Below are 26,110 nucleotides of genomic sequence, written 5' to 3' on the forward strand. Positions count from 1 at the left end.
TATATTACAGTGTAGTTGAACTTGTTGCATTAGTTATACCAAAATACATCTAAATTTTTGGGTTGACTTGATGATTTATGGAGCTTACTAGTGGGCTTAAATGGAGAAGCCATTGATGGTTCCGGAAAAAAATCGCATTGAGGGTCCGGTGGAGATGTGGTTTCTCTCTTGCAGTTCTGAGCCCGTTTATTTGGATTTGACGAAGACCCACCATGGACACTACCGTCGAGCTTCCTCTTTTTCGCCACGACTACACTCTTCTTTGTCGCATCTCTCTTTTTCTTGACTGCGTCTTTTTTATTTTTCGATGCGGCATCTCTCTTCTTCACAATAAAGGCTTTTTCTCTATCGATGATGGTCACTCTTAATCATCGCCGACGCTCCCTTATTTTTATTTTTCCAGTGACTCGTGTTTTTTGGAACCATGGTTGAATACTTTTTTGGATCCACATCTACTTTTTTGGCCTTGAGAACAAAAAGATGATGATTTTTTTTTCAAAAATAGTACAACTAGTATAACTTTTACAACTTGTAAATAAATCATTATCCAATTCAAATATTATTAAAAATATACAATTCATGTATTTGATACATGCAGGCGGAGAAATATTAGACCAACATGTCTTATTGGTTCTAAATTATCCTTTTTCTATCATTTTTATATGCTGATAACAAAAAAATAAAGATCACCAAATTATTGTAAAGTTGTATTAGTTATACAAGTTTTTCTTGTATCAGCTAGATTGGCTATACTCAATATATTTGTACTAGTTATATTTGTTTTAGTTGTACTAGTTGTACCAATTTGATTTGTACTAGTTGTATGAGTTGGAGTTGTACTAGCCGTACCAGTTGAAGTTGTACTAGTTGTATTAGTTATACTTCGCGTTCTTCTTTATTTTAAATCTCGTTCATAAAAGATGAAATTTGATTCTAAATAAGATATAATTGATTAAATATGAGTATGAGTTGTTCGATTTGGGTTAAGAAAGAGAAAATTGGAGGATGGTTAAAGAAAATTTTTGATTTTTTTTAAGGTGAAAGAACATTAATGGAGAAGAAAAGAGGAGGAAGAAGAAGACTAGGGTTAGAGTTGAATTGGGTTTGGGTATGGATCCAGGTCAGAATCTGGGTAGAATTGCAATGGCATAGATTAGTAAATATGTTTAAGTTATTAGGTCTTATGGTCTTTTCTCCCTAATTTTTATTTATTTTTAATTCATTTTAAAAATAAAAAAATAATAGGTCTATATCAGATTTTTTTGATCATTTGTGGTCTATTTTAGCATTTGATCCATATAATGGCATGATGTTTTATCCAAAACAACAAAATTGTTAATTAAGCTGACAACAGCAAAAAATGACCCAAACATACAAATTTTGGTACTAGAGTTTTTTTAAGAAAAAGAAAACTGAAATTGACAGTCACAGATTTCAAACATACAAAGGGAAAAAGAAATACAAGCAATTCAAACCACTCAACATCCATATAACCAAAAGGATGTATACACAGAAGTCAAGTTTAAACCGTACAAAAAAAAAAAGCTCCAAATCACGCAATGTTGAGATTACTGAAACATGAAGTTCTTCTTTAGTCATCCTTCTTGCTCCCCAACAATTTCATTTTCTCTGGAAAAATGCCACGGAAGAAGAAAATCATTGATGCTACCAAAACTGGAATTAGTATGGCAGAGTATCCAGTCGTTGCAACAAAGTTAAGATAGAGAGTAATCAGAATGACTATTGCAATCACTATCTGCTTTTTCCATTGAACCCTATCATTAACTGCAAATATCAATCAATCATGCCATCAAAATCACTTTTCTCTGAATCCAATTTAGACTATCAATGATTACTCTCAAAGCATATATAATTCAGAGATGTTAACCATACGTACCCTCCTTTTTGGGTTGGTTTTGAAGCGTCAAGTGTGCGAATGAGTCTATTGTCCTCTTTATACCTTCCTAAAGTTACACATTAGTGAAAAGGGTAAGCGAGATATCGAAGCAGAAAGTATGTATCGACCAATGTCTCTAAATAAAAGAAATGGTATAAACCTGAAGTGGGACAACAGGAGCGTAGCCTAAAAGATCCTTAGCTTTTGAGGAATCGAAAGTTCTGCTGCAAGAGAGCAGCCTAACTCTAGAAGGTGTCAGCTGTGGTACTTTCATCCCATATGGTCCCAGTAATTTATACACCAGTTCCACTAGATGTGCTATTGGCATCATGATAATTGCAGGTATCTTTATACTTGGCCTGAAAAGAATAAAATCAAGTAGCGTTAATCTGTCATGAAGCATAATAAATCAAATTTAATGTGTACATTTTCTTTACTTGCATTGTGTAGGACAAAATTAAGAATGCAAACGAAATATTTAACTACGACTAACACAGCATACATAAAGAATAACCAAAAAGAGAAGAACCTTTTTTGTAGCCTGTGATAAAGATAATATACCTATCATAGCCAAGTCCTTCAAGAAGCAGCGACATAAACTCCCAAAATTTAATTGGCTCCATGTTGGTGATGAAGTATGCCTGCACAGCCATTTCATCTCAGATTAAGCTATATTATACACTCCCTAAGTAGAGACGAAGAGATTACTATCTATCAAAAAAAAAAACCATAGTTCTAGAAAAGTGTAGTCAGTTTCCATGTATTATGTCACCTTTATTATAACCCGAGAAAAAAACTATGTCAAATCGATGTAATATCTATCACCTTATAACCTAACCAAAAAAAAAAGAAGTAAAAGACAACTTCAGTGTCCAAATAGTAATAGACTGGAGCCAAAGCCGCATATCTCTGACTCTCTTGATATCCATAGGAATCAGACATAAGGTAGCGTAATGGTTTCATTCATTTTTGACTATAGAACATTATGACAGATCAGACAAAAACAGAGAGGATGTATCTATACACAATAAGATAAGAACAGCGTCAAAAGATAGTGAAAAGTACAAGATGGAATCAAGTGAAACCAAATACCTGGCCGGCAGCTTTTGCAGATACTTCTCCTCCTGATGCTAGAGCTCGCTCAGCACAGACATGGGCGTGCACAACGTTTTCAACATAAGTGAAATCATAGAGGTTACTTCCATCACCTATAATGAACTGGACAGTAAAGATTCTCGTAAGTGCAAAAGACAATTAGGCAAGGCAAAACATGCATACAACAAGTCAAATATTTTAATATGTAGCATGCTCATGGATTACACACAGCAAGGATGATGAAACCATCACTAAAGATGAGAGAAGAGAGCAAAAAGGTCGCAAAGAAGATTGCTAGCATTTAGTAGGCCAAGGAAAGAAGATCCAGACCTTGGATTTGCCAGCCCTGGCAGCAGCAACAAGCGATGGAACCAATAATCTATCACCAGGACCAAATATGCTACTAGGACGTATGCAACAAGTGAGCAGTCCATTTCTTCCATTCGCTTTCATGACCAAAGCTTCCCCTTCAGCTTTGGTTGCTGAATACGAGTCATTGTGCTGAACCAATAAAGAATCAAGCTTAAAAACAGCTACACACACTCCAGTTGAAAACAAGAATTCAATACCTTGGATGGGTACGGCATTGTTTCATTGGCATTCAGAATACTGTTGACGCCATCAAAGACGACACTGGGAGAGCTTGTGTAGATGAGCCTCTTTACTCCAACCTCAACACAAGCATCAATCACATTTGTTGTCCCTACACATCAAAACCCATTAATAAGTTTCTTCTTAACTTTTTCAAATAATAAAAGTTTCTTGAAAACCTTGAACATTGACTGAATAGTGAAGCTTGTAACTGTTGATTGATGAATCTGGAGCTGCCATGTGAAACACCACCTCCGCTCCTTGAAAAGCTGCTCACGACTCCAAAAACATCAGAGACATATATAATAACCTCAAGATTCACTGTGAAGAACAAACAAGCTTACATTTGATAACTTGAGCTTTATCTCTGAGATCAGCGGAGACGTAGTGAACTCGCCCGGATCTCATTGCTTCGCCGAGAAGTCCCGTCTCCTCGTGAGCCTCCAGCTGTATCGCCGGAGCTAAATCGGCGATGCGGACGTGGAACATCTCGTGGCGTACGAGCATCTCCACGAGATGCCTTGCGGCGAATCCTCTGCCACCGGTAACGACGCACCAGCGCTCCTTCTCCGTAACTTCCATCACCATTGTATTCTCCGCTCACGATTGAAAAACTTATAGTACAGTCGCGCGGAAATTGACGGCGGCGGCGGTGAAGGTAGAAGTCAACGGCTAGAGAGGCTCCTGTGATCGACTATAGACAGAGCGGATAGAATGTTCGGAGAAAACAAAGAGAAACTTTCTAGTAGATCGGACGGAGGTTGTTTACTCTCTTTTTTTTTTTTTTGTAACACAAACTGGAGGTTGTTTACTCTCTCTCTCTCTCATTTTTCCAGAAATTTTTAAAAACGAATATTTACTGTATTTTCCAACTAGATCTTGTTTTTTTTTTTTTTTTCACTGATGTTTATAAACAAGGTGACAAAGTTTAAGAGGGATGGTTACAAGATAAACCCAAAAAATGCCTCAAACAGGTGAGGAGACAGAAGGATGAACCAACAGTTAAGACCAACTTATCAAACCAGTACAAGATCATTAACTAAAGTGTTCTTAAGCCAAAAAGGGTAACCCCTAGCCACATAAGAATGCAACCGGGCTCCATAAGAAGCACTTTCAGCAATGAGCACTGCACCCAGATTAGTTTTACGAAATTCAGAATGAAACTTCCAACATGGAATTAATGATAACGCCAGATTTATCTCTGAAACTTGAAATGCAAAAGATGGCCATGCTTTAGGTCTTGTAACAGCTCCAATCAAATCTTTTGCATCAGTGCCAAAGATAACATTAGAGAACTTTAAACTGGACATACTTTCAATAGCCCAAAGTAAGCATTGAAGCTTTGCATCATCAAGACTATCAATCTGAGCAAAAGCATGACGGCTATGGAGTAGAACCTTTCTTTCATGATTTCTTAGTATCCAAGAAACTCCAACAATCTTAGCTTTCTTATCCCAAGAATATGCTAGATTGCATTTAACCCAAGAAAAAGGAGGAGGAATCCAGATTTGATTAGGAAGCTCATTAGGTGAAGGATGACAATTTTCTATTTCAGCTTCAACTCTTTGAGCTATAAACCAGAGGTCGGCCTCTTCTTTAATTTTTCCAACAGTCTCCAGGGGAGTAAAACATTTACCCTCAAACAACATAGAGTTTCTTCTTTTCCAAATATGCCATAGTGTCCAAGGAAACCGTTTAGCAATATCTGGAGGCAAGGAAGAAGACTTACTTGTTCTAAGTAGATGATGAAAGTTGGAAAACAGAGACCCCGAGGAGAATTCAGAACAGGGCCTTGGGAAGTTTGAAAGTGCCCAAATTTGACGAGCTACGTCACAAGTAAAGAGGAGGTGATTAATAGACTCGCCTTCTAGTCCGCAAGCTTGGCATCTTGAATCAACTTTCATACCCCTTGATAAGATCCTATCAGCCACTGGAAGAGCTTCTGAAAGGACTTTCCAAAGAAAAGTTTTGATTTTTGGAGAAGTTTTTAAAGACCAAACCTGAGCTTTGAGGATATTAATCGAGGGCAAGGCTTTGGCTTCAGTATGTAACTGACCATTTGTAATCTGATTCTGCAGCCAGTAGCCTGATTTAACTGAATACTCTCCACTTTTATTATATCTCCAAACCCAAAAATCTTCTTTAGACACCACGGGTCTTGTCTTTAGAATAGAAGCTACATCATCAGGATAGAAAAGAGCTTCCAACTTCTCTTTATTCCACCCTCTCCTGGGGTAGTCAATAAGATCACATACACGAAGATCAATATCGATAATTGGATTTTTTATCAGAGGTCTTCGTGTATTTCCATCCTTGATCCATGAATCAGTCCAGACATGAAGAGAAGAACCATTCCCAACCATTTTAGTAATTCCTTTAGTCAAGAGATCACGACCATGAAGAACACTTCTCCAAGCAAAGGAAGGCCTTGAGGTAAGAGAAGCAGATAGAAAGTCTTCATTCTCAAAATATTTGCTTTTCATAACCTGAGAATACAGGGAGCTCGGATTTTGCAGAATACGCCAAGCTTGTTTAGCTAATAAAGCCTGATTAAAAACTTCTATATCTCTAAAACCCATCCCCCCTTCTTCCTTTGAGAGACACATATGATCCCAATCAACCCAATGAATCTTTCTTTTATCTTCTGAGGAATTCCACCAAAAATTTGAAATTGCAGATGCTAGAGATTCACAAGTGGTTTTAGGAAGTTTAAAACAAGACATAGCATGAATAGGCATGGCTAAAGCTACTGTCTTGATCAGAATATCTTTTCCACCTTGTGATAGAAGTCTAGCAAACCATCCAGAGAGTCTAGTTTTTAAAGAATCATGGATATACCTGAGCATGTCAACTTTAGATCCTTTAAAACATTCAGGGAGTCCAAGATAAGATCCCATTCCACCTTCTTTTTCAATCCCTAGACTCAGTTTAATCTGTTCTTTCCTTTCAACATCTACCTTACTTCCAAAGGCAATAGATGACTTACTTGGATTTACCATTTGCCCTGTAGCTTCCCCGTACACTCTCAGAATTCTTTTTAATTTGTCAGCCTGAATAGAGTCAGCTTTGCAGATAAACAAACTGTCATCTGCAAATAACAGATGATGGAGAGAAGGACCTGACTCAGAAAACTGAATGCCTGAGATGCGGTTCAGGGCAGAGGATCTCTTTAGTAAGTGAATCAAGGCTTCAGTACAGAGAACAAAAAGAAAAGGAGATAAGGGATCTCCCTGTCTTAAACCTCTCTGAGGAACAATGTATCCATGAGGTTTATCATTGATCAAGACTGAATAAGTAACAGTAGTTACACAAACCATGATCCATTGTATCCATTGTTGATGAAACCCAAGAGCTTGAAGCAAGGCTTTTAAAAACTTCCATTCGACCCGATCAAAAGCCTTCGACATATCGGACTTAATAGCCATATACTGAGATGATAATGTCGGATGAGTAGATAGACTATGAACCACCTCATGAGCCATTATGATATTATCAGAAATTAATCTCTCTGTCACAAAGGCAGATTGTGTTGGAGATACAATAAGGGGCAGGAGAGGTTTTAATCTGTGTGCTAATATCTTGGCTATTATCTTGTATAGTACAGAGCACAAACTGATGGGTCTAAGATCTGACATAAGAGATGAATTTACCTTCTTAGGAATGAGACATAGCTGAGTATAGTTCCACTCAGAAGGTAAATACCCTGTGTCAAAGAAATTGCAGACTTCAGACGTGACTTGATCTCCAATGACTTCCCAAAACTCTTGAAAAAATAAGCTTGTCATACCATCAGCTCCAGGAGCCTTAGAGGGATTGATAGAGAAAAGGGCTTCTCTAACCTCTGATGAAGAAACTTTTCTAATCAAATCCAAGTTCATCGAGTGAGTAACTCTCGGAGTGAAGTTTTGGAATATGTCAGTGAAGTCAGAAGGATTTGAGGAAGAAAATATCGAGTTGAAAAAATCCACCGCGACCATTCCTTTTGAAGCTTCAGATCTTTGCTCTCTTCCATTAATATCAAATAACATCTCGATACTCTTCTTAGACCGATTAGCTTTGACAGAAGCATGGAAGAATTTAGTATTTTTATCACCTGAATTTGCCCATCTCTCTTTACATTTTTGACTCCAGAAAGATTCTTCATCCTTATAAGCTTTCATTATATCAGATTTGAGAAGATTGAGTAGCTGGAAATTGGGAAAGTCTGAGGACTGTTCTACTTCCAGCTTCGAATGCAGGTCCAGAATCCGAGATTTTGAATTAAGAGAGTTGGTCTTCTTAAGCTTACTCAAGGCTTTGCGGCAAAGGCGAATTTTATCTGATACTGATGCAGCTGCCAGAGGACGAGGACTCTTCCAAGCTTGCGAGATAGCAATCTTAATATTCGGCTGATGAAGAAATCTTCTATCAAATTTAAACTGTCCTCTATAAGAATCTTGAGATGCCATCAGACTTACCAAAACCGGTCTATGATCTGAGCCTCTTTTTTCAAGGAAAGCTTGGTTTGACGCAGGAAACAGACGGTTCCATTCAGTATTTCCAAAACAACGATCAAGCCGACATTGTATCCACTTATTGTTTCTCTTACCTCCCCATGTAAGAGCATTCCCTGTGCTTGGTAACTCAGTCATACGACAAGCTCTGATCATATCCGTGAACGGAGTAAAAGTAGCATCATTCCTAATGGGACCTCCACTTTTCTCACCGTTATGAAGAATGTCGTTGAAGTCACCTAACATACACCAACATTCTTGACGAATAACTCCTATTCTTGAAAGACGCTCCCATAATTTAGGACGATTTACATACATGGGATCTCCATAAACACATGACATGTAAAAACTGAAAGAGTCGAACTGAACCCAACAGTCAAAAAGGTTTTTATCCACAAACTTCAACTCAACCTTTACATTTTTCTTACAAAACAGAGCCAAACCACCACTTCTACCAACTGGTTCTACTGTATATACTCTGCTGTAACCTAACCATTCTTGAATATCTACCAAAACATCACGACTATGCATAGTTTCCATCAGAAACAAAATCTCAGGGAAATAAGTAGAACGAATTTCCTTGAGACGAGGAATCACCAAGTCTTGAGACCGTCCCAAGCCTTGGCAATTCCAGCTCATCAGGCTCATAAATCTTTGGGCAGTCCCTCCATTGGGACCGCCTCGTTAAGCTTTCGCTTGATCTTAGAACCTTGCTTGACTTCATCTTCAGCCTTTCTCTTAACAACCATGTTCTTGTAACTGACTTCATTAATCTTTAAAGCTCCTTCAGTAGGTTGTCTTTTACTTTTAGGAGGTCTTCTACGAGCTCTTCCAGGCTTGAAACCAGTTACCGAACGTGATGTACCAGCTTCTCCAATCTCTGCCGAATTAACCGAAGAGAACTCCATGAAAGATCTTGAATCTTCATAGAAATCGTTTGCTGAGCCTTCAGAATAGAAGTATTGAGGAGTAGATATGTCAATCTTGTTTCTCCCAGCTTGAATAGCAGATGCAAGAAGTTTAGTATGATAACCGGGAGTATGATTAGGAATCTCCGATGAAGACTTGTTCTGATACTCAAAAACATGTCCTTTTCCTTTATCAACTTCAGATGTAATCACCGGAACATTTTCCAGACTGAGAAAAGACTTTTGAGCTACAGGATCACTTCCCAAATCCGCTAGAGAAGCCTTGACTCTGAATTCTCTGATGATTTTCTCGGGACCTGAAGCTGTAAGAAGATACTGCCTCATTCCATCAAGTACTTCTTTGGCAATTCTCTGTCTTCCTGTTGCAGGATTAATCCCAACCTGATTTTCTTCTAAAACCCCAAAGAGAGGATCAGATTCTTTTAAAACCTTGTCTTGAGAATTCTTCAAACCTCTGTTCAAGATGTTACTCTGCTCTGAACTCTTTTCTAGTTGTCGAAGCTTGAAGGGGCATACCGTTTGCTCATGTGTTAAGCGTTGACAATGAAAACATCTTTTATGAATTCTTTCATACTCATATAAGATTGTAGTTTGCTCACCGCTTGGAAGATTAACCACCTTTGTTTTGCGTAGAGGCTTAGAGACGTCGAAGCGAACCAAGACTCTCTCATAATCATTTAGACGCGGCCTAGAGGGATCAAAGGCGACTATCACAACCTGACCAACTAAATCACCAAGAGCTTCAATAGATTTAGCCGTGTAATGATTGACTGGAATGTTACGAAGACGAACCCAGATGTTAACAAAGTTGAGATAATCAGGTGGAGGTCTTTCTTCCCATCTCTCGATAGCTAAGGTCCAATCGTTGAACGAGTGAACCCCTTTCTCATAAACATCTACCAGATCATGTTCGTGTTTGAAGATGAATTAAAATCTTTCTGGTGATAACGCTATTCCACGAACTCGGTCGTATTTCTGCCACTTACGGGGCATCTCCCGAATCAAATTTGAAATCTTCTGGCAATCGGGATTAAGGATTCTTCCTATCAAACTGATTGAGTTGTTTTGACAAGAGCTGTATTGAGGAAGATCAGGAAGGTCGAAAGGTGTATCTTCCTCTTCTAACGACATAGCTAGAAGGGCTTTATCAAGGGCTGAAGACATGGCCGGTTGAAACCGTTGCCGATAATCTTAGCTTTTTCTGGGAAAGGATAAGAACGTTAAAGGAAACCCAGAAGAAAAGTAACGTATATTGATGAAAAAAGATTAAAAGGACCTAAAAAACTTTAGATCGGGAGTGAGGAAAGGTTTGTCCTAATCAAAAGCTCCAATTCTTTAAGAAGTCTAAGACTCTAAAGGATGGAGAGGCTTAGCTCAAAAGAGAGGATTTTTAGAAAGAGAAACTTCTCTCTAAAAACGCGTTTTTCCCCCGCTTTAACTAGATCTTGTTTTTATTTTAATAATTATCATTAATTAATTAACAAATTAAAAACTTATCATTAATTAACTAAAAGGATTTTCTTAGAGATACTTTCTAAAGAATGAGATTTTGAATGTCTAGATGATTTTTGATGATTTCAGTCATGGATTCACATCAATCAAGTAAAATGGGTGGGTATTAATGGTCAACATAATTGTAATACGGAAAAATAATTTTTTTCCAAATTTAATTTTTTGTGTTGTGGCCATATTCCAGAACATGGGTGCCTACTGCCTAGTCGCGTAGGTATCCAACTAATCACTGTTCAGATATCTCATGCGGCGATTATGACATAATCATCCAGCAAAATCGGAAATCAATTAATTGGCTCATAAAACCAATTAATCGGCCCATTTACAGATTAGTCTATCTTGATGACAAAAAAAAAGATTAGTCTATTTATTTATCGATTTATCGGTCAAATTAAGGATTGAATATGTTTAAATTAAAAACTTTGAAATTATTTATTGGGCTTTACGAGAAGTTCGGAGTCCAAATATCTTACCATTTCCTTAGCATGTAAATTATATATATATATATATATATATATATATATATATATATATATATATATATATATATATATATATATATATATATTTGTTGAATATCAAATGAAAAAATATATTATATTATATTTTTTTGTGTATGTTATAACAGAAGAGAGAGAGAGAGTGAGAGATAAGTTGGGAGATGAGAGTGAACGATTTAATTAATTATATCCACTTCTCCACGTCTATACATATATATTTTTTTTGGAAAGCACATATCAACAAGTGTGAGTTGACAAAGATGATATAATTATTATGACTAGGACATGTGTTCTTGGAGATGAATAATCATTATGTATAATATTTCTCTTTGATTATTCATCTTGTATTAGGCACTGCCTCGTTAAAAATCTAGTCATGAAAAAATCCGATGGGATAAAAACGATAACGAGGGAAAAAGTACAGTGACATAATTTCCCCTTTAGAATAATGAACATAGCTTTTTCTTCATAATTCATATAAATACCGCATTATGATACCATAGACGCATTTTTGGAATTTTTTAGTGGATGAACCTTTGTGAACAAGTCAACCGGATTATCGCATGACCATACATACACAATGTCCAGTTCTTGATTTTCTCGAACTCCTGTATATACCGGAAAAATCTTGGGAGAATATGTTTTGTTGTGTCACTCTTGATATAGCCTTCTTGGAATTGAGTAACACAAGCCTAGTTATCTTTAAAAAAAATTGTTGGCTCCTTCTTTATAATTAGTTCACTTGTTTCTTATATGTGGTGACTCATTAACTTAAGTCACACTCATTCTTGACATGCTTCGTGAAGCGCAATAGGTTATGGATGATTCGAAAAAGTCACAACCAAGGTTTGTTTATGGAAATTCCAAAAAATCGCGGTTCCACCAGTTCTAAAGACGTAGCCGGTTTGGGTTGATCTTTATGAAGATCTGATAAGTATCATGCATCTGGAAAATCAACCATACTAAACTCGGATTTTCCAGGATAAATCAGTCTTAATCAACGTACTTTGGGGAGAACGGATATATCCTCAGTTTCATTCTAATGTATATGATAATGAGATGAGATGAGGTGTATCTTGCAAATAAATTAGTATCTAAAACTCTATTTAATCAAATAAGACTTGCAAGATATATATATGCTCGTATATGCTTCATTACCATTAGTATTTCCAAATTACTTATTTATATTAGATTTTACCATGATCTTGTAAAATAACATCTCTTTCAATAGATGTCCAAATTTAAAAGATATCTTAATACTTTAATCTTTCATCCCAAAATTGTTTCCTTATATACGGCTAGTTATAATTTTTTCAGAGTTTATAAAGTTTTTGGGGAACATAATTTCACTAGAATTAATCCTTCATAGATTATAAAATATTGAAATGCAACTCAAGTCTTTATGTCCTGCCAAACATATTATATACTACATCTATATAAATTTTATCCATTGACCGTGTAACAAAACTTTTTTTCCACTACAAGAAAAAAGTGTTATTGTGACTGCATCTTGAGACAAACTATTTTCGTCACAATTTAGTGATGTTTTAATACGTTGTTGTGACTATGTTTTTTCATCCTAATTTTGTAGTTGTTTCATCACAATATTATGAAGATGTAAGCCGTTGCTATATTTTGTCACAATCAAAGACGTAACTGTTACTATAGTAATAAACTTAACGATCGTGTTGGTATTGTGACACACAAAACTGTGACGAAAATATGAGTCTATGTTTGTTATGTAACTGTGACTCAAATTTAGTCATTAATTAACACCAAATAAAGATATATTTTATCGTTGTTTTCAGTTTTCTTTTTCGCGATTTGTGACTTAACCATACATGATTCGTTACAACCATTACATGATTCGTAGTGCTCTGTTTATAATTTTAGTGAGGTGCTTTTGCCTCATCAAGTTTTCATGTACTAGAATTGTATCTATTATGATGTCTGTTATGAAGTATGAATTTATAAACTTTAATTAGCTTAGATTTGTTACACTTCCAGTTTACGTTGGTGCTCTAGTTTTACTATATAGTGAGACAATTTTCCTCGTTTATTAAATTTTGCTCTTGGCCTGATTTTAATCAAAAATAAAGTTTCGTAAGTATTTCTAGTTTTCGTGTTGTTTTTTCTTGGTTAGATTTTCAGCAACGTATATACTCTGTTTTAAGTATATCAGTATAGTCTATTTTAAATTTTTATGAGCAGCAATTCTTATTTACGCTGATAAACTTTGTTTAATTTGAATTCATAATGTTCTGTTTGATTTTAGTTTTAGATGATTTTCAATCCTTTAATTTTGTTTACGTTAACACGTTAGACGTTATCGTACATGTTTCTTTGACTTTTAGTTCCTTTTTTTTTGCTTCTTGTTATATCTAACATCGTCCAATGATAAAAATTACTATTTACCAATGTATCTTTGTCGGAAATATATATTTCACACATATGACCATGGAAAAGATAGAACGAATGCAAATTATGGAATTTGTGTTAGGGCATAACATCTTGTGGCTTAAGTGAAGAGCATGATTTCTATGGAGTACAAAAAGAAAATTTTGAGCTTCATTACCCACTACCAGTACATCTTAAAATTGTACTTTTCAAATGTGATTGGTATGATTCAATTACTGAAAGTGGCATACGAATAAATAAGTTAGGGATTATAGATGTTAATGTTGGTAAACAACATGGTAAATATGATCATTTTATTTTGGCTATACAAGCAGATTAAGAATGTTATGTTCCATATTCACAGATGAAACATAAAAAAATATTAATACTGGAAACTAACAATTGTGATACAACCAAGGGGAAAATAATTGTCAAATGAAATTTTCATTTTGGTGCAATGCAATATGAAAACGTTAATCCAATTGTTTATGTAAATCCAGTGCACGTTAAGACACTAACACATGTTCATGTTCAAGCAGAAGATCTTGATTATATGGAAGAGAAATAAGAACTTGGTTCAGAGGGTGAAGATGGAATACATGATATCAAACTAAGTGATGAAAAACTAAGTGATGGAAAATTTGATTAATTTATTTTATTTGTTACGTTAATTTTTTGTTTATTTTTGAATATAGTAGGTTACTTATTTTACAAAACAACATATAAAAGTTTTTACAAAAAAATCTACATATAAAAGTTTGTTTTGGAACCTTCGGTCATTAGAGGTGACACTATTAAATTTTAAAATACACCCTCATAAAATTTGCTAAAAGCCTCGTAAAATAATAAAGCTTTTATTGATTAAATATATCCACTAAACAGTCAAAAACTCTACAGTTTTCCTCAATATATAACTTCACAACTCACAGTCAAAATTATAACTCTAAGTACTCTATCACAGGAACCCTATCTCTGGAAACTTTTCCTCTCGCTAGATTGGATTGTTTTGTATTCTTGTCATTTAGCTAGGAATAGGATATATGTATACTGAAAATAATGATAAGTGCAAACCTTCAATACATGAAACTGATAATTTTATATTTGTTTTCCTATTATAGATGACTCGACAGCGGACTCCTCAAGAAACAAGTTGAAGCTGGTGGAAACTTTGATTCAACACAAACGAGTTTGGTTTATGGTGTTATTTCTGGTTTTGGTTTTTGGTGTTATTTTATTAGGATTTTAGTTTTTTTTTCTTTATGATACTTACACTAGAATTTTTTTTTAATTGATGTTCAAGTTTAAACTGAATTTATGAATCTTTCATGCTATGGAATTATTATTTTCAATAATTTGTTCTTTCTCAGATTTTTTTGATAAATTGTATCAAAAGCACATTGTAATATGTCTAATAATGGAAGAATGTTTATAAAAGTAATCACTACAAGTTTTACATCTAAATTACTATTTAATTAAGAGGTATTTGTGATGGTTGTTTAATGAAGAATAGTGAAAATACGAGACAAAATATAAGTATCTAACTAAGACTGATTTGTGAGAAAATTTATGAAAATCAATCAAATAGAAAAATCTCTTCTTTTTTTAACGTCTGATTAATTGTGCTATTACAACGATGAAAAATATTACATAGACGATTCTACAGCCGAAAATTCTACCATCATATGAGAATGTACGTCTGATTGCATCACTCTTAGCCGCCCTATGAGATCCGTGTTCCATGATACGCCATGCACCATGCTGAAGACCTCTTGTAACCTTTTTTCCTCCATAATCTGCATAATTTACGTTTTATGGGGTTTGAAACCCAGATCTTCTGGTATAGAATCATTAATGAACCCTTAGTCAAACCACGTGACTGAGGGGGTTTTCACATAGAAAAATCTCTTTTTATGAAAAGTGTTATATCTTAAAAGTATTAGAAATATGACTGCTAGTGTATGTACTGAACGTCTAGTTTTTTTTTTTTGGTAATCTGAACATCTAGTTACTTATCTTAGATTTTAACAAACTTATCATAGTATTGTTAGTATGTCATCAAAATTTATTTCCGCTATTAACATTGTAGAAAAAGATCATTACATTTCTCTTTGTACTTCATATGTCAATTTTCTTCTATCATATAATAGTTTCAAACCAATATTAATAAAGTAAAGTGATAATCAATGACCACACATCTAAAAAATACTCCATTTCAACGTATAAATCTTAACTGGTTAAAAATGTTCTCTGGTGCGATTTATCATGCGATTTCGAGTGACAGTTATTTTTCTCTGGCACAGAGCGGTTGTCCGGTGGTTTTCCTTGATTTCAGGCTTTTTCCTGTCGGTTTTCTTCCATCGAGCACGTTCTCTGGTGGTTTCTTTCCGTGGTTATCTCCTAATTACGGTTGTTACTTTTGGAAACCGCCATGGCCTTCTCTCTATTTAAATCTTCTCAAGTTCAGTTTCGAGGGTATCTTCTACAAATCTAGTCCAATGGGTGATAATCTTAGACAAAAAATGCAAAAAATTACTCTGGGTGTTGATGATCAACCGGTGGCTCTTCCCCCTTCGATGTGCATCCAGGCGGCGGAGAGTAATCGTTTTTCTCTGGTGGTGGTTCCCTTGAACCCTAGAAAACAAAATTTGCGTGCTATGATTGGTCAATTGCCTAGAGTATGGGGCGTTGATAATTCCGTGGTGGGACGAATCATTGCGCCTAATAAGGTGCAGTTTATCTTCCAATCTGAAGAGGCTTTGTTGATGGTGACTCGTAGGGCTCCTTGATTTTTTGCTGAATGGATGCTTTCTGTTCACCGGTGGTATCCCAATATTGCTGATGAGGAACTCAAAATCATTCCTTTCTGGGTTCAAATTAGAGGAATTCCCTTGCAGTTTCTCACTCGTTCGATGATAAATTTTATCGGTGATAAGTTGGCGCCTGTGTTCAATGTTGATTTTGACGAGAATTCTACCCGAGTGGATTTTGTTCGAGTCCAGTTGCTATGGAACGTTGACAAACCACTTCGATTCCAACGCAACTTCCAATTCTCTGAGGGCGTTAATACTCTGTTATCCTTCCAGTACGAGCGTTTTCGTGGCTTCTTCCCTACTTGTGGCATGCTTACTCATGAGAAGCAGGATTGTCCCCTTGGATTTGATGACGATCAGCCTCCTCCAGATGATGATGACGATGATAATGATGATGGGGGGTGACGATGACAATGGCCCGCTGGAGAATGAAACAAATCTGGTGGGGTCTTCTAAGGATAACCTCCTTAGTAATTTTGATGGTGAGCCAGTTGAGAATACTGAAGTTCTTCAGAAGGAATACGTAACTCAAGGTGCAAATAAGAGGAAACGGGTTGATCTGGTTCAGAAGAAAATGGGGACGGCTACAGAAGATCAACAACAAGTCCCTATGGTGATAATTGATCCTTTTGCTGCTATGAGAGATGCGTATGGGGAGTTAACAGAGGAGTTCTGGCAGAAGGCTCCTATTGAGGCGGTACATGTTGAATTTGAGAGAAGGATGGGTCCTGAGAGAACAATGAGGAAGCATCGCTTTGTAGAAGATCTTCTAGCGTCTTCTAATGCTTCAACTTTCAATGCTGAACAAGTCTCCTCTTACCAGGAGGAAGATATGGATGATCATAGTGATCATATCATTTTGGAGATGGAGGAGCGTAGAGGTGCAGGGTTCGTTCTGGATCAGTTTGTTCTATTTACCGCAGAAACAGTTCAGAAGGCAGAGACAATGGTGGTATCTCAAGTGGATATGGAGTGGATATCAACAAGTAAGGTACATATGCGGCAGGAGGAGAGTATTGTCATCGATAAATATCAAGTTGGCAGGAAGATCATTTCGTCTGAATACAATGCTCTTCAGAAGATAAGAGAGGATTACGATCAAGCAGACGAATGGATGGATACAGACAGAGGCGCGGTGGGCCCGATTCCACCACCGGTTCCATGAGAGTTGAGGTGTGGAACTGTAGGGGCTTGGGACAACGCCTTACAGTTCGACGTCTTAAGGAAAGGCAACGTTTGTATTTCCCTGACTTGTTGTTCCTGATAGAGACTAAGCAACAGAATGACTTTGTCCGTGATATTAGTGTGTATCTGGGGTATGAGAAGATGATATTGGTCCCGCCTGATGGTCTCAGTGGTGGTCTTGCTGTGTTTTGGAAAAAATATGTTTCTGTTTCATGTATTTCCAGTAGTTCCAGACTTGTTGATTTGCTTGTGAAATATAAGTCTTTTCAGTATTATCTTTCTTGTGTTTATGGCCATCCTGTTCCAAAATATCGTAATCATCTTTGGGAGAAACTTCAGCCTATTGCAGTTAATCGGTCTGGTCCGTGGATGATTTGTGGTGATTGCAATGAGATTGTGCATCCATCTGAAAAGAAAGGTGGTCGAGTTAGACAAGCTAGTAATTGTGCTAACTTCAATACAATGTTACAGGTTTGTGATATGAAAGATGTCCCTTTTAAAGGCAATCCATTTAGTTGGGTTGAGAGGCGAAGAAATGATATTGTAGAATGCTGTCTTGATCGTGTAATGGTTAACTCAGCATGGCGACGTCAATATCTCCATACAGAAACAGAGTTTTTGGAACTTGCTGAATCTGATCACCGCCCTATGATCATTACAATTGATTACGTACGGCGAGAGAGAAAAGGTTGGTTCCGTTATGATAAACGTTTATTTGAAAAGCCTTGTTTTGAGGAGACAGTTCATTCAGCTTGGGAGCGGACTGGTACTATTGAAGGTTGGAATGAGAAACTGGCTTATTGTAGGGGGGAAATAGTCCGTTGGAAAAGGAGAAACCGTACTAACTCTTCAGTGATGATCCAAGAAATCAGGGATAAAATTGATAACGCTCTTCGAAACAGTTCTATCTCCATTGAGCAGGTTAATGAATATTGGCGAGACTTAAATAGAGCTTATTATGAGGAAGAGGAGTATTGGAGACTTAAGAGTCGGAATAGATGGTTAAATCTGGGTGATCGTAATTCCAGATTTTATCATGGACTAACAAAGGCTAAAAGGAAACATAGTACTATCAAAGGAATGTATGATCAGCATGGTATTCTCCATACAAAGGATGAAGCTATTGCTCACATAGCTGAATATTACTTCAAAAATATGTTATCCTCTTCGAATGTTATGATTGGTAATGATGTAATCCCTCATATAAGGCGAAAAGTAACTTCGGATATGAATCAAAGGTTGTTAGCTGTGGAATCGGAGGATGAGATTAAACGGGCAATGGATTTGATTGGTTTTGAACGAGCACCGGGATCGGATGGATTTACAGCTTCTTTTTACCATCAATTTTGGGATGTGCTTGGTCCAGAAGTATGTTGTATGGTCAAGCGTTTTTTTGAAACTGGAATTATGGAACCAAGGATTAACCATACCAATATTTGTCTGATACCAAAGTTCCCCGGTGCATCTGATATGTGCAATTTCCGACCTATCAGTCTTTGTACGGTTGCGTACAAATTGATCTCTAAGATCATGTGTCTGAGACTCCAGCACTGTTTGGATGATATAATATCAGAATTTCAGGCTGCATTTGTTCCTGGAAGGCAAATATCTGATAATATCTTGGTAGCTCATGAATTGATTTCCGCATTATCCTCGAAACATGATTGCTCTCAGCAGTACTTGGCCGTTAAAACTGATATAAGCAAGGCTTATGATCGAGTTGAATGGTCATTTCTTAAAGCTACTATGTTTCAGCTTGGCTTTGACCCTCAGTGGATAGAGTTGACTATGGAATGTGTGCAGACAGTTTCTTATTCAGTATTAATTAATGGTCTTCCGTATGGTAGCTTTAGACCATCACGAGGATTAAGACAGGGGGATGCGATGTCTCCTTATTTGTTTCTATTATGTGTGGAGGTTCTAAGTCAGATGCTGGATAGAGCTCAAGATTTGAGTAGGTTTCAAAGTATGCGATTGGCTAGAAGATGCCCAAGAGTTTCGCATTTATTATTTGCTGATAATTCACTCTTTTTTGTCCGTGCAACAAAAGAAGATGTTGAGTGTCTAGCGTCCTTGTTTGTTCAGTATGAGCAGATATCAGGTCAAAAGGTTAATTATGAGAAGTCTTCCATAATTTTTGGAAAATTGATTCCTCAAGAAGCACGTTCACAGATTCATCAAATATTAAAAATTCATACGTTAGGTGGTGGTGGAAAATATTTGGGTCTCCCAGAGCAATTCAGTAGAAGTAAAGTATCGGATTTCCAAGGAGTTGTATCAACAGTTAAGAATCAAATATCTTCCTGGTATAATCAGTTTTTATCGCCAGCTGGGAAGGAGGTTCTGATGAAGTCGGTTCTCCAGGCCAAACCTGTTTATCCTATGAGCTGCTTCTTGTTACCAAAAACAGTTTGTGATGATCTTAACTCCCAACTCTCAGGATTTTGGTGGGGTCGAAATGATGGAAAACGCAAACTCTCATGGATCTCATGGCAAAGATTATGCTTACCGAAGAAAGAAGGAGGGATGAGATTCCGTGATCTTCATGCTTTCAATGTTGCTTTGCTTGCAAAACAAGCATGGAAGATTGAAGAAAACCCTACGTCTTTACTGTCTAGAATCTACAAAAGAAGATACTACAACTCATCGACATTCTTACAGTCGACAAGTTTAACAAGTTCATCTTATGGATGGAAATCTATCCAAGTGGGGAAAGATCTACTCAAGAAAAGTATGGTAATGCAGATAGGGAATGGTCAAAATACTAACGTTTGGAAGGATCAATGGCTACAAACTAGTCTGCCAAGAAAGCTTATCTCTCTTTGTCTATATCCAAATATGAAGGTTTCTGAGCTAATAATTCAACCATCTGCCAGTTGGAATGAAGCCTTATTGGAGGAAATTTTTGTTCCTGAAGATATCAACGAGATTAAAAAAATCAGATTATCAAATTTCAATCCGTGTGATAGGTATGTCTGGCCTTTTACCTCTGATTTTAAATACTCTGTTAAGTCTGGCTACTGGACGGTTACACATATGTTTTCTGAAGATGATCCTATAGAGCCGTCTCCGGGTTCTTTTCAGTTAAAGAATCAAATATGGGATTTGGAGATTCTCTTTAAGATTCAACATTTCCTTTGGAAGGCTGTGTCTGGAGCTCTGGCTACCTTTGCTCAGTTGTGTTCTCGTGGTATAAACATAAATCCGATATGTCAGCGATGTGGTCTGGAGGAAGAAACTATCAACCATGTTCTTTTCTTATGTCCGCATGCTTTAGCGACGTGGAGATGTTCTGGTTTACCATTAATTAGAATTCAATCTCCTGATCTGGAATGGAACACTGCGGAACTTTTTATTCTGCTGCATAGAAGAGATACTCCTAGCGCAATCAGTAAGCTTTCCTTTTGGCTACTTTGGTATATCTGGAAGTCAAGAAATGAGTTTTTGTTGGCGCAAAGAAACGTGTATCCTATGGAAGATGTGAAACGTGCTGTGGAAGGTAATGAAGAATGGAATAGTACTTTTGTGTCTGCTAAAGCAAATGGTGGGAGGCAAGTAAGAAATTCAAAATGGGAACCTCCTCCGTTGGGTTGGCTAAAATGTAATTTCGACAGTAGTTTCCGACAGGAGGATATGACAGCTGGAATTGGATGGATAGTGCGAGATGAGAATGGCCATTTTTTGAAAGCAGGCATGGTTATCCAAGAGAATGTTACGTCCCCTCTTCAAGCTGAGGCTCTTGCGTTTTTATTTGCTTTACAGCAGATTTGGATCAATGGATGGCGAAGATTATGGTTTGAGGGTGATAGTTCAGAGCTTGCTAGAATCATTAATACGATGGTAAAGGATCATGCTTGCTTAGGTAACATACTCTATGATATTCGTCATTGGATGTCAAAGTTAACATGGTGCTCGCTGGACAGTGTGCACAGGGAACGCAATATGGCTGCTGATGTGTTATCTAAACACATAATGCGACTCAATGTTTCTGTAATTGTTTTTAATTCACCACCTTTATGGTTGGTTGACTATTTGTATTGGTCTTATACAATTTGATTTTTAGTAATAAAAACCAGTTGATTGAAAAAAAAAATCTTAACTGGTTAGAATCAATAAAATTGGTTTTAATCAGTTTTTGATTTAGATAGGATTAGTTTTTGAAGATTGGGTTTTTGGATTCCGAAACCCAATATATTATGATCTTGATTATATCACATGTTAGTTTATGTATGTCGTCATGTCAACCAATAGTTTGAATAGCTGGTGGTATATCGGTTAAACTATAAGATCAATTTTCTGTTTAGAATAAATCGGTAACGCTCCGGTGGTTAGCTACTTGTCCTCCTTAGATGACGCCGGCTGGCTCTTCAATCGGATAGGGTTTTGTTAGTTTTTTTTTGTAAGAAGAAAATTAAGGACTGCCTCATGGTGGTGGTAAGTGTTTTAAAGATTATTGATCGTATTTACATAAATATCGATATTATTGTAGAATCTGTGCACTTGATTTCTTCTGTTCAGTTTGAACTAGTAATACTCTCCTTTGATGAACTGATTCAAGCGCTTGAGCTCGCCATTTTGATGGTCTACAATTGCTCTAACGACATCAACCATAGAGATCATCCCCACTATCTTACCGTCAATCACCGGTACATGTCTAATATGATTCTCTACACCATTTACAAAACATAATTTACATCTTGGATTGCATATACATTCAACATATATATATATATATATATTATTTTTTAAATTACCTGACATAAGCTGCATTGCTTTGATTATGTTTGTCCCCGACGAAACACTGACCAACTTGCTCTGACCAAAGTAATTCCCAAACTTTTTAGTAACTTTAACTCCATAAATTAAGTAAATCCGAGATATTAACTTAAAATATATAGTATGTTATGTTTATTTTGACCTCATCTGTCATAACTTCTCCAACTTTTGTAACCTTTGATGATCTTCCCGCCCCAATGATCTTTTTCATATAGTCTGTTTCACAATCAACCAGTCCATTTCGATTATCAAATAAAATAGGAAAATGTGTCAGACGCAGATAACTAAAATTCCGACTGTGATTTGATATGTATTCACTAACTATTTTTACTTAATACAACAACTATTTTCCCGTGAATCAAGATGATACGATTAAGCACATTTATCATCATAAATTATGGAATGCTAGTGAATAAGATGTGTTCGTATCACATGAGTACATTCTCTGGGGGGTTGGAGTAATGTGATTTTTTTTGTATACCGGTAACTGCAAAATTTCAAGATATGAAGTGCTCTTTTTGTCGGAAATAACATAATTAAAGAAAGCCTTCACCCGGTGCACAAAAAAAAAATATAAAAAAAGAAAGCTTTCACCTCTCTCTGTGACAATTCCTGCGATGTATTGCTGGTCTCCAGGTCTTAGCACGACCAACGATCCAATATTATGCTTTGCCATCTGGTTTTAGTTTAATATAACAAAAAACAGTAATAAAAACAGTTACTGCTTATAAGAAAATATATTACGATATATTCTTTTACATGAAACACAAGCACGAGTGCATTACTTATATGCATATACGAACATTATTCCGATCAAATATCATGTAACCAAAATAAATATATTCTAATGATTTGTTTTACGTGCCATCCAAATTCAAACATATATATCAAATATTGTTCTCAAAAACAAAGAAACAAAATCCTATAAGTGTATGCATAACATAAGCAAATGTAATGTACTCATGTCTTTTGTATTATATATTCCACTGAATGTAGAATTTAAGCACGTCTTATTTGGTGGGACGCATTCACACAGAACAACGTGGAGTAGGCAACGAAACCGAACACTAATAAACAAAGTCTAGTTTGCAAAAAAATATCTATGTTAAGTAATAACGAGTCATATGCTTTTAGTTTGAGATTTGTGACCAACTTCTATAACTTAATTTAAGTTTAGTTTAGGTTTGGGTAGAAAAAGAACATAAAGAGAAATATTTTTTTGAAATTAAAAATAAGCCGGAAAGAAACCCATGTTTGTTGGAGAACACCCCAACTTGTAAACGCACTAACACTTAATGCGTATGTAACGTGATGGATGCATCATGCATGGACTGTAGCTACTAATAGTAATGGAAACAAAAGGAGTTAGTGAACGAACATTCTTAACTGCGTCAAAAACGGTGTCGTTGGTACGGCAGGAGATCAACGTATCAACTTTGCCGCTGCCGCCGTCAGTGTCTTTTGTCAACAAGACATCCGCCACCGTCAGATTCTCCAACCCTTTCTCCGGCGGCGGAGGAGGCGAAGTAACGCCACCAAAACCGGCCGATTCCTTCCATGTCCATTTCCTCTGAATCTTTGGCATCTCAAGATTAGCTCTTGCTATTAGTCCTCTCACAAAAGCTTTCATCTTTTAATCTTTTGCAATGACAGAAACAAGGAGTTGAGTTCTGTAATAAAGGAAAGCATTTTCGAGATTTGTGGTAATCTTTTGCTTCCAAATAAAGACTAAGAACATACCTTGCCTAAACCAAACGTTAATTCCTGATTAGTTAAATAATTTCAAGTAGATGAAGTTGAAAGAAAACATATCTGATTTTTTTTTGCTCCAAAAGAAGGAAAAGTATGTACAACATTCATCAAACACACAACAAACTGCAAATAGAGAATATGATTTCATTCGCAGACAGGCTTCGTGTCGAAGCTGCTTAAACAAATGGCAAACGCTTGGAATGCGGAGATTGGGTAACGATAATCCATGGTGAAAATATCTTTCCCTATCTTCCCAAACTGTAATATCACTCTCTCTTGCTCCTCCTCTGGTATGTTCATGTTCTTCCCTGCTTCTGCAGCAGCTGCAATTAGCTGGAAGTTTTTCACCGAGGCGACCGTGACTCGTCCTTTGAAGTTTAGACACCAGCACTGGAGCTGCTCGTGCCATCTGGGTGACTTGTTTTTCAGGACTAATGGTTCCTTTACAACGGATTCTCCTCCCATGTTCCCTGTGCATAAATCCATCATCGACTTCTTGTTCTTCTTATTTCCTAGGTTTGTGAACTCGGTCGGAGAATGAACTTGCCCGCCTTCTTGAATCGACGAAACTGGGATGCTGTTCATGATACATTGCATTCTTCTTGGACCTCTGGTTCTGAGGACATTCAGCTCATACAAGATCGAAGCCATTTTGTAACTATGAGGAGATGATGATACCCATGGAGACACGCGCATGGATGGTGGTTGTTTCCGGTTGGATGATGTTTCGGAATGAACCAGAGGTGGTCGGTTTTCGTAGACCGTGAACTTAGTTCCCAGGAAATTAGATCTATCCAATCCACACAACAACAAAACTTATAAATGGCAATATAAAACAATCAAGGCGAGAAGAAACTGAGTCGTATAGCATACTACATACCTTAGTTTCCCTATGTAACTAGTGCTACTTCTAGAGAAGTCATTTCCCGACAAGGATACAACAAACTCCATACCGGTCGCCCTCCTGACTTTCTTAGCCGACAGTAAGAGCTTACTCTTGTCGCCAGAAAGAGCTGCAATTACACAAACAAAACTCACATATATATATATACTCTAAACTCAATTTCGTTAGAGAGGTAAGCAAAAAGAGTAAACTACCAGGGCTTAAACCGAGATAGAGACGGTATATCCCAGTGGCTCTTTCTCGTTTGATAAAGCATTGAATCGGAGCATCTCTAGGACCAGGCTGAGAAACAAGAACCCAATAGTGTCATATTAGAGTTTTGACATGAATGATCATCACAAAACTGTGTTTGAAAGAAGAACCTGTTTTAAGGAAACAGGAAAAGTGAGGAGACCAGAGAGCTCAGGAACTTTAACAACTTCATCTTTAGTCATCTCCCTCCACGACCTACAAACGGAGGCGCAAGCAACAACGTCTCTCCTCCCAGGCCACAAAGTCTGTCCAGACTCGATCCGATGGATGATGTCAAGAAGCAACTCAGGAGGCAAATCAACCCAAATGCTCTGTTCTGAACATTCATCAGTCGATGGAGAAGACGAAGAAGAAGAAGAAGAAGAAGATCCTTCAGGCGCAATGTGAGACCTTCCTCGCCTACCGACGGCTTTGTTACGACCCCTAAGCTCACGAACTATCTTCTTGAAAGGCATGTTGATTGCTACAAAGGTTTGATTTTGGGTGAACCACACAAAATCCAAAACCCTAAATCCCAAGAAATGTTGTTACGGGAGGAGCTTCAAACAAAGATAAAGGAAAAAAATGTCTCAGTTTTGAATATGAAAATGATGAAAAGGGGCATGGATCCGGCTTCTCCGCCATTACCGTGTAGAGCCCCGAGAAAGGTTTATTAATTAATAAAAGAATTTGAAAGCATTGAGAAACGAGAGAGAGAGAGAGAATGTACCAACAGAAGCGACAAATCCATGGGGAAGCACGATGGATCGGGAATGAGAAGAATTGGGTGAATTCCTATGAATTAAAAAATTGAAATAGTTTCCTCGAATGTGTAGATAGAGCCACCACCACCACCACCACGCTCCTCCGATGTCGTTAACCGTCGCCGTCGTTAGCTTCGATTCGGACGAGGTGGAGGGGGACGATGATGAATAACTGCAATTGGAGGAAGACAGAACAGGACAGGAAAGAGGAGATGGAAAGTTAATATGAAAAAATAAGGAACACACTACGCGCGGCCCATTACGACTCCTTTCT

General features: G+C 36.9%; 4 protein-coding genes across 6 annotated transcripts; all 4 read right to left on the reverse strand.

Moving 5' to 3' along the window:
* Positions 1-1,317: 1,317 nt before the first annotated feature.
* On the reverse strand, positions 1,318-4,394 carry LOC103843901 (3beta-hydroxysteroid-dehydrogenase/decarboxylase). 2 transcript variants are annotated; one of them, XM_009120675.3, is made up of 9 exons: positions 3,928-4,394; positions 3,763-3,852; positions 3,562-3,695; positions 3,323-3,493; positions 2,990-3,115; positions 2,459-2,538; positions 2,058-2,256; positions 1,898-1,964; positions 1,318-1,785 (listed from the first exon to the last, which is right to left on the reverse strand). In XM_009120675.3, exons 1-9 carry the CDS (start codon positions 4,169-4,171, stop codon positions 1,592-1,594), a joined length of 1,305 nt encoding a protein of 434 aa, XP_009118923.1. In that variant the 5' UTR covers positions 4,172-4,394; the 3' UTR covers positions 1,318-1,591. The 2 variants fall into 2 exon arrangements, with proteins under 2 accessions (XP_009118923.1, XP_009118924.1); XM_009120676.3 differs by having other exon boundaries at positions 1,360-1,629.
* Positions 4,395-8,720: 4,326 nt separating this feature from the next.
* LOC103844399 lies at positions 8,721-10,169 on the reverse strand. Its single transcript, XM_033282339.1, has 2 exons — positions 9,992-10,169; positions 8,721-9,901 (listed from the first exon to the last, which is right to left on the reverse strand). Exons 1-2 carry the CDS (start codon positions 10,167-10,169, stop codon positions 8,721-8,723), a joined length of 1,359 nt encoding a protein of 452 aa, XP_033138230.1.
* An 11,651-nt stretch (positions 10,170-21,820) lies between these two features.
* Positions 21,821-23,866, reverse strand: LOC103843900 (CBS domain-containing protein CBSX3, mitochondrial). Of its 2 annotated transcripts, none has more exons than XM_009120674.3 (5): positions 23,573-23,866; positions 22,780-22,861; positions 22,328-22,401; positions 22,164-22,224; positions 21,821-22,076 (listed from the first exon to the last, which is right to left on the reverse strand). In XM_009120674.3, the coding sequence occupies exons 1-5, from the start codon at positions 23,813-23,815 to the stop codon at positions 21,934-21,936; spliced, it is 603 nt and encodes a 200-aa protein (XP_009118922.1). In that variant the 5' UTR covers positions 23,816-23,866; the 3' UTR covers positions 21,821-21,933. The 2 variants fall into 2 exon arrangements, with proteins under 2 accessions (XP_009118922.1, XP_009118921.1); XM_009120673.3 differs by having other exon boundaries at positions 23,564-23,866.
* Positions 23,867-23,976: 110 nt separating this feature from the next.
* On the reverse strand, positions 23,977-26,067 carry LOC103843899 (tubby-like F-box protein 6). Its single transcript, XM_009120672.3, has 5 exons — positions 25,803-26,067; positions 25,204-25,632; positions 25,036-25,123; positions 24,818-24,950; positions 23,977-24,727 (listed from the first exon to the last, which is right to left on the reverse strand). The coding sequence occupies exons 2-5, from the start codon at positions 25,546-25,548 to the stop codon at positions 24,082-24,084; spliced, it is 1,212 nt and encodes a 403-aa protein (XP_009118920.1). The 5' UTR covers positions 25,549-25,632; positions 25,803-26,067; the 3' UTR covers positions 23,977-24,081.
* Positions 26,068-26,110: the final 43 nt, after the last annotated feature.

Source organism: Brassica rapa, chromosome A10, assembly GCF_000309985.2.
Source record: "Brassica rapa cultivar Chiifu-401-42 chromosome A10, CAAS_Brap_v3.01, whole genome shotgun sequence".
Taxonomy (NCBI): domain Eukaryota; kingdom Viridiplantae; phylum Streptophyta; class Magnoliopsida; order Brassicales; family Brassicaceae; genus Brassica; species Brassica rapa.